Raw genomic sequence first — 8,744 nt, 5'->3', positions numbered from 1 at the left:
CCCCTCCCCGATCCACAGCTAAGTCAAACTCCTAAGGACAGTCTGTCTGGTAGAGAGATGTTGAGAGAGGAGCCTCACGCCTGCAGCAACAGCCCCCGCGCTGGGCTGGGCGGGCTCCTAGGCCTGCACTGGGTCTCCCCAGGCAGACGTTTTCACCAGGTACCTTACCCAAAACGAGTGGGGTGATCCCAGATGCTTGCTCCCTAGTGGACTGAGCTGCCCTGCCCATCAGTGAGAGGCAGGGCACTTTGGGGATGGCTGGTGTGGAGCTACTGGACCTGGAGGTGAGGGCTCCCCAGGCTGGCAGCCTGTTGGGCAGCTGCAAAGAGCCTAGTGTGGCTGTTTTCTGCAGACATCTCACCCAGGCACAGGCCCTCAGGGTGGCACCTGCCAAGTGAGTGTGAGCCCAAGGTGGTTGGGCACATCTGGACTGAGCGCACTCTCCCTTGGCACGGCAATGTGGCCTGCTGCTACTGCCATTGCTCCCAGCAGGGGAGCCAATGCCATGAGGAGCTCAAGGCCTGAGGGTCCGCTTCCTTCAGGCCCTGGCTCCCCCAGCGCCCAACACGGATTGAGCAGGAAGTGAGCCTGATGTCACCTCTCAGCCCGAGAGAAGAGATAAAATACAGCCCTGCTGTGAGCAGAGTGACGAGGGGCCTTTATCCTCACAGTGAGGCCCAGAGGCCAGGGAAGGGGTGAGGACACCCAGGGCGGCAGCTAAGTCTGCAGCCCTTAAGAGAGAGCCTTAATCGAGAGTTTCCACTCCCTGGAGACTGATGGGCTCTTGGACCCTGACTGGCCCAGCAGATACACACACACTCACCACAAGATGCAAGGACCACAAAGCTCAAACTTGGGGCCATGGTTGGGGAAGGGGGACAGGTGTGGGCAGATGCCCTACTTAATAAGGGTTTTCAAGGAGTGGGTGAATGTGCTCATAACAGTCGCCGAAGTTGGGGAGCCTGGTGGGTGCTCTGTGGCTGCCCCTGCAGCTGCTGCCACCTGCTGCTGCTGCTGCTGCTGCTGCTGTTGCTGCTGCTGCTGCTGCTGCTGCTGTTGCTGTTGCTGCTGCTGCTGCTGCTGCTGTTGTTGTTGTTGTTGTTGTTGTTGCTGTTGCTGCTGCTGCTGCTGGTTAAGGTTACGGGCTGTGGACTCCTCAGCTGCACGCAGCAGGAAGGTGTAGTTCCTCACCACCTCTTCTACCTTGGCCAGCAGCTCTTGGCGCTGGGCCTCGGAGCGCACAATGAACACCAGCCGCACGAAGGTCTCAATGAGGCTGCTCAGCACCTGGAAGCTGCCCGTGATTGCTGCCAGCATGTGAGTCGGGCTCTTGTCCACATTGGCCACACGGCGGCAGGAGGCCCGGAGCTCCTTGAACTTGAGAGCTAGCTCGAGCTTATACTCGGAGATCTGAGAGACATAGGGCTTGGGGGCACGGGCCTCGGGGCTGGCCACACACTGCCGCAGGACTGTCAGCAGTTCGTTGGTGTCCAGCCGGGCAGCCAGGAAGCCATCAGGGAGGCCATAGGCATGGGCCCGCAGGGCATTGATCTTGGCCAGGCTCCCCTCGAAGGTGGACACACGGAGGTCAATCTCCTGAGTGCGGGAGGCCTCAGGGCTGCTGCTGCTGCAGGTAGCAGCATCCAGCACCTGCAGGGTCCTGCTCACCACAGGCACCACCTGCTCGTCCAGCTTCATGCCAGGCAGAATCTTCATGGGGATAGAGTAAGAGAGCTCATCCTTGCCATCACTGGCATCATCTGCCATGTCACACTTGCGGTAGTAGAAGCAGTAGCGGATGGAGCAGCACTTGCTGCTCTCACTGTCCTCGTCTAGCTCGGCAGGCTTCCGGTACACCTCTGTGGGCAGTGAGAACACGGCCATCTGTCTGGGGCCTTTGGTCTCTGGGGCAACCTGGACGTAGGAGGGGTCTCCCAGCGTCGGTGACTCCAGAGACCTGCTTTTGGGACCCAAGGCTATGGGGAGGCTTGCCTCTAACTCCTTGGCCTCCCTGGGCAGCATGCCCAGGGGCGGATGTGGGTAGACATCCGAGGTCAGCGAGGCCCTGTCACCCTGGTCCAGTTCACTGATACTGTAGCGGCGCATCAGTTTCCTGTAGTTGGGAGCTCCCAGACACTCGCCCCCTGAGGCACACGTGGTCAGGCACGAAACACCACTCTCAGGGTCTGATCGGCACTCTCGGGATTCCAGGCTGGTAGAACGAATGCGCCGGATATTAATGGGGCTGCTGAGGCTCACGCCTGGGCCAGCCTCTGGCTGCCTCTGGCTAGGGAGGACCCTGTCCCTTTCCCTCCCCCGGAGGCTGGGCACTGGTGTCTGGGTGGCTTGCGGCCGGCCCCCCCGGCAGATGCGCTTGCAGTCGCAGCTGCGCCTCTGCTCGCGGGACATGCCAGGCCCCTGCTGCACGGGGCTGCTGCGAAGCTGGCAGCTGCAGCGGCCAGGTGCTGGAGGTTGCAGGTACTCGGTGCCTGGCAGCTCCCCCTGGCTTGGTGGCTTTAGAAGTTCCTCAAGAAACTCCAGCTCATACTGCTTTACCTTCTGCAGTTGGGCCTGCCGCTCATCTGTCTCCTTCTTCTGGCGGGTTGGGAAGGTGGCAGAGAATAAATTGCGTAGCCGGAAAGGACCTCGGGATGACTTGGGTTTTGCAGGGCCTTCAGAGGTCGAGTGGGCTCCATTGAGAGTTGTTTCAAGCTTCCTAGAGGGCATGGTGCTCACCTGCCGGCTGGCAGCCTGAGACCTCAGTGGGCTCTGGCCTCGAGGTTGGCAACTGGGGCTCTGGCCTTGAGACTGGCTACTGGGGCTGTGGCCATGGGGCTGGCAGCTGGGGCTGTGGCTTCTTGACTGGCAGCTGGGGCTCTGCAGAGACATGGGGTAGGTAGCTCGGGGAACCAGGCTGGTCTCTTCGAGCTTGCTTCTTTTGGGTGTGCTCTCCAGCTGCGCCTTCTCTCCTTGGCTGGAGATGGTGCCCTGCTTCTGCAGGGTGGGCTTACCACCCTCTGGCCCGCCTTTGCCTGCCACCTCCCCTGTAGCCTGCTTGCCCACTGACTCTCGGCTTGTTCGCAGAAGATAGCTTTTGGGAGGGAAATTTTGAACAGGCAGCCTGTCCTCCTGTTGGGAGAGGTGCAGGCTGTCAGCCCAGCTGCCTGTGGGTGCTCTGGGGCTGGAAGAGACCTCTGCGCCCAGCTGATGCTGAGAATTCCGCGAGGTCTCTGGAGCACTGGGGCTAATTTTGAACTTCAGATTCTTATTTGCACTGCTGCTCATCATGCTAACCTCTGGCCTCCCCATGCTGGCCTCCAGCCTTCTCTCACCCCTGCTGGGGGGGTTCCCCAAAGCCCCACCAGGAGTGACTAGACTCTTACTGTGAACCACTTGCTGTAGGGCAGCTGAGATGATGGCTGGGGTCACACTGCCCTTTGGGTCCAGGATAAGCTTGGGGCTCAACCTGACCTCCTTGGGCAGGTTGTCCCTCAGCTCAGAGACCTGCTCTTCACTGAGGGATGACGTGGCTGCCCTCAGTGACATTTCTAGGCCTGCCCTAGTGTGGCCAGGCCCTTTGTCCTCAGGAACTGAGGACAGCAGGCTCAGATTCTTCTGTTCACTAAGCTGTGGGGACAGTGCTGGGTGTACTGCCAAGGAGTATGTTCGTTCTCCTTGTACCTGGCCCTCTGACTGGGGCAGCTTCCTCCGAGCGCCAGCGGGGCCACTACTCTGGCCTGTGGCAATGGGTTGGAGAGATGGGTTGGGATCTGGGCGCCCGAGAGAGTAAGGGGCCGTAAGAACAGCCTGGGCTGCACAGCTCTGGATCCGGAAGGGCAGGTCCTTGCGGGCAAGGAGGCTGTCCTTGTTGAGGTGCTGGGCCAGGAAGTAGGTGGTGTTCTGGTGCTGCTTCATGGCCGACATCATCTCTGACATGTCTGTGAGCTCTGAAGAGTTGGTTTCATGACCCGAGTCCAGCGATGATTCAGGAGTGATTGTGGCCAGCACAATCAGACCTGGAGGAACAGGGATAGGGCTTGTTATGCTTACTGAAATCAAGTTCTTTTCCAGCTCTACACGGTTGTCCCTTGGTATTCATGGGTGATTGGCTCTAGGACTCCTGAAGACTCCAAAACTTGCAGATACTCAAGTCCCTGATATGAAATGGCATAGTATTTGCATGTAACCTATGTACATCTTTCCATGTATTTTTTTTTTTTTTAATTTTTTGAGACGGAGTCTCGCTCTGTCGCCCAGGCTGGAGTGTAGTGGCCAGATCTCAGCTCACTGCAAGCTCCGCCTCCCAGGTTCACGCCATTCTCCTGGCTCAGCCTCCCAAGTAGCTGGGACTACAGGCACCCGCCACCTCGCCCGGCTAGTTTTTTGTATTTTTTAGTAGAGACGGGGTTTCACCGTGTTCGCCAGGATGGTCTCGATCTCCTGACCTCGTGATCCACCCGTCTCGGCCTCCCAAAGTACTGGGATTACAGGCTTGAGCCACCGCGCCCAGCCCTCTTTCCATGTATTTTAAAGCCTCTCTAGATTACTTATAATACCTAACACAATGTAAATGCTATGTAAGTAGTTGTTATACTGTGCTGTTTAGGGAATAATGACAAGAAAATCTGTACATGTTCAGTATAGACATATTTCTTTTGTCAAATATTTTTGATCTGCAGTTGGTTGAATCAGTGGATGCAGAACCCTCAGATACAGAGGGCTGACTGTATAGGAAGTGCATAGAAGCCAAGGTTAGCCAGCAGTATTTCCAGCTGGAGAAAAACAGTCAGGCCTGGTGAGAATGCAGGGCTGAGGGTGGGAAGAGTGGAGGGGAGGGGACAAAGAGGGGCAAGCTGTAAGAAGGGGATGAAAGGCTGGAATCCAAAACAGAAACAAAAGAGGTGGAGCAAGGATCTGGGCAGTTTGATGGCAAATTACCATGCAAATCACATGCAAAACAGCATGCTAATCACAACTATTTTTAGATTCAACAGCTAGGAAATTTTTGTTAATTGTCCTAAAGAGGGGCTGGCAAAGAGAGGTCTCTCTCTATCCCTCCTCATCTGGCCAAGCCTGCCTACAGTCATTGCAGCTGAGGCCATTTAGCTGAGCTTGTCCTCTCTCCAGCAGCCACATGGGACTTGAGCCTGGAAGCAGTTAGCACTCTCTCCAGACTCTAAGCAAAGAGAAATGCCAGCCCTGGGGGCCAAATACATGGGGGCTGCCCAATGTCAAGGGTGTCCTCACATATGGAAAAGGCAGGCTTTCTCTGACCCCAATACCTTCACCCTCCCTTTCTACATTTTTCCCTGCCTCACATGCTTTCTCGTGGTCCCTATTCCTCCCTATTCCTTTTCTGTTGCTGTGTCATTTACCTCTTCTCTCTCTCTCTCTCTCTCTCTTTTTTTTTTTTTGAGTCTCACTCTGTCGCCCAGGCTGGAGTGCAATGGTGCAATCTCAGCTCACTGCAACCTCCGCCTCTCAGGTTCAAGCGATTCTCCTGCCTCAGCCTCCTGAGTAGCTGAGACTACAGGTGTGCACCAGCCTACCCAGTTAATTTTTGTATTTTTAGTAGACACGGGGTTTCACCATGTTGGCCAGGCTGATCTTGAATTCCTGACCTCAAGTGATCTGCCCACCTCGGCCTCCAAAAATGCTGGGATTACAGACGTGAGCCACCACGCCCGACTCTCTTCTCTTTTTTTAAGGTGTATGTGTATGGAGGGACATATATGTGACTATGGGTACGTGTGTGATGTGTGTTTGTCTACAAGACGGACATACGTATGTCTATAACAGGGAACAGCAGGCATGTTGTACGGTTCTCCTATGAACTAATACTTAGTAACAATAGCTACCACTTACTGAGGCCTTACTGTGTGCTAGGCAGTGCTTACATGCTTTGCATGAATTATCTCATTCAATCCTTATGACAACCCCATGTGATAGAACTACTTTTATAAAACCCATTTAAGGTTACAGAATGAGGGTCAGAGAAAGTAAGTGCCTTGCCAAAGGTTACACTGACAATGACTGAAGAAACCAGGATTTGGGTGCATCTGATTCAGAGCCCATGTTCTTAGGCAGGATAAAGACCTCAGCCATGAGCAGTGATGGCCTTTGGCTCCCCTGGTCCCAGGTCACTAGGTAGTGAGTTGGTCGTTTTGCTTTTCTTTCAATCATGTGCATGCTGGATGTTCTGTTCTTCGCCTGTCTTCTACATCTCTCACAGTTTTTCTCTGATCCTCCCTCCTGGCCTGCATCCATAGCTGTCATGACCTCAATCCCTGGGATCTATCTGTAAGGCATTTCCAAAGAGATGCAATGACGAGCGCCAGAACTCTAGCTAGAGTTGAGCAGCTGCTCCCTGCTGCAACATCGTTGCTCCTCTGACCCTATCTAAACAACCTTTGGTCCATCCACTGCCCTGACATACCTCAGTGACTCTGACATCTATTTGGAAAGACACAATGTTACCCACTGGCTCTTTCTGGACAGGAGAAGTGGGAGGAAGGAGGGATAAGGAATAGGTCATTACCTGCAGTCTGTGGGGGTGGTGGGTGTGGTCCATCCTCGGATGCAGCCAGGGCTTCCAGAGCCTGCAGAGTGGACACCAGAGCATCATCTAGCTCCTGGGCATGATCTCGAACTGTCCGGGTCTGCACACTGTCAATCAATGTCACTGGAATCTCATCGTACAGAAGCCCACGCAGGTGGCGTCCTTGTTCCTGGCTCTGGACAGCCCGGCGCTTGGGGTCATCCTCATCAGAGCTATTGTCTCGGAAACCAGGGGGTGGGGCAGCAATGGCTGGCAACAGAGAAGTTGTCTCATCTTCCTCTTCCTCCTCCTCCTCACTCCCAGGTGGTGGGAGGGACATCAAATCTACTATATTGTCACGAGACGAGCCAGGCTTCCCACCTTTGCGAGGGCCCAGCTGCTCCTGGAGCTTGGCTTTGCAAGAGTCACAGTAGAAATTCAGGGCTTCAGCCCCAAGGGAATTGTCCAAGGTGTAGGACCGGGCCCTGCTGGCACAAGGCTCATGGTCTAGGCTAGCTGCATCAAAGTCATCAGGGACTACCTCATAACCTTGGCCGGAACTTTTGGATGTGGGGTCAGACTTGGTTCGGGGCCTGGTCTCCTCAAAGAAGATTAGGTTCTCGTTGACATCTGTCCGACTTTGCTGCTCCTTTCTTTGTTCCCGCATATGGAGGTAGCAGAAGCTGACAAGCTCAGAGTCGGCAGGCGGGGGCGTGCAGCGGCTCGATTTCCTGGGGCTGGTGCCCACGCTGCCCACATAACTACTCTCCTTTTTCCCCAGGTGGCCCCCAGTGACAGGGCGGTGGGCGCTGTGCATGTAATCTAAACCCAGAAAGAGAATCAACAGATGAACCCTGGTGCCGAGGATTGTGACTGAGCTCCCTTGTCGTCTCTGGCCCATGTCTCTGCAGCACGACTGAGTGGCAGGTCCCAAGACAAAGCATTGCCTGGCTGCCAAAGATTAGGGGTAGGGAAGTTGATGAGCTATGTTACTGCTGACCCTGAAAGTAGAGTGAGTAGAGTCTAATAACCTGAGCTGCTAATAGCCCCATCACCTCTGAAATGGGAAAAGGCATGGGGTATGGTAGGGGTGGGAGTGAACACCTTGGTTTAGAGCCTGGTATCTGGGCACAGCTGGACTCTTACATGGATACCCTCTGTTTGAAAATCAGCTGTAGACATATGTCCCACTTGGAACTGTTCCTGCCCCTGCCCCCACCTCTTTTCAGAGCTTTTCCAACCACCAGTGCTCTGTTGTTCTTGTTATCTTGAATCTCTTCTAGCAGAAGGAAATAAATCTGACAAGTTACTAATGCTTTAGTCAAAACCTGTTAAACAGGCTACATATAATGCCCAAGAGTTTGCATTTCAGAGACGCCTGTTGATGGAGGGATCCTAAAAGAATAATGCTCTATATTAGAATTCCAGGGTCTGAATGTATAAAGTATATGGGAGATATGCTGGGATGTGCATATGTGGGAGGAGGGTAGGGGAAGCATTCTTACAATTCTTCAAATTTTGTTCTTTTCTGCATTCATGCAGGTCTGCCCTACCTGCTACACATACATGTGGCAAATGCTCTCGTCAATCGCTCTTAATGACAGTAGGTGTGTGCATCTGAGAATTATCTATCGCAAATGCTTTATCTGTGAATACCTTCTCTCACTGTTTTTGGAGCTCTTCCCCATTTTATCTGTGAGAATACACTCGGACAGCAGACAGACAGACGACAAACAAGCACTAACTTAGGCTAAGGTCCTAATATATGTGATCCTACTTAATCTTCATAACAACCCAATGAGGTAGTTATTATCATTATCTACATTTTACAGCTAAAGAAACTGACTCGCCTAAGGTTACATAGACCAAGTGGTAGACTGGATTTGAGCCTAGGTCTGAAGGACTTCAAAACCCATGTTTTTAGTCATTGCCCTTATAGCTCATCATGGTGATCAAGATGCTGGAAAACAAGACTTCAAAATGCCACTCAAACTCCAGTTTGACAGAGTCAATATGCCAGTGCTGCCTTTCACTAGAGATTACATCTATGGCAAAAGTACATACAGCACTGGCACCTAACAACAAAACCCCCAAATACAGGAAGAAAAAACTGACAGAATTGAAGGGAAAAATATACAATTCAACAACAGTAGTAGGAGACTTCAATACTCCATTTTCTTCCTTCCTTCCTTCCTTCCTTCCTTCC

The 8,744-nt window shown here is 53.4% G+C and overlaps 1 protein-coding gene across 1 annotated transcript in view; it reads right to left on the bottom strand.

Moving 5' to 3' along the window:
• Positions 1-9: 9 nt before the first annotated feature.
• The window catches only part of FRMPD3 (FERM and PDZ domain containing 3), an 81,541-nt gene continuing 72,806 nt past the window's right edge, over positions 10-8,744 (bottom strand). Inside the window, exons 14-15 of the mRNA XM_017859350.1 lie at positions 6,539-7,360; positions 10-4,016 (exon numbers count right to left, since the gene is read on the bottom strand). Coding sequence (XP_017714839.1) covers positions 898-4,016; positions 6,539-7,360 — 3,941 coding nt within the window. The 3' untranslated portion in view covers positions 10-897. The remainder of the gene's footprint in view (positions 4,017-6,538; positions 7,361-8,744) is intronic.

This window comes from Rhinopithecus bieti, unplaced genomic scaffold (assembly GCF_001698545.2).
Source record: "Rhinopithecus bieti isolate Rb0 unplaced genomic scaffold, ASM169854v2 scaffold_50805, whole genome shotgun sequence".
In the NCBI taxonomy this organism is placed as follows: Eukaryota; Metazoa; Chordata; class Mammalia; order Primates; family Cercopithecidae; genus Rhinopithecus; species Rhinopithecus bieti.
This window is presented reverse-complemented; position numbering and strand designations above follow the sequence as displayed.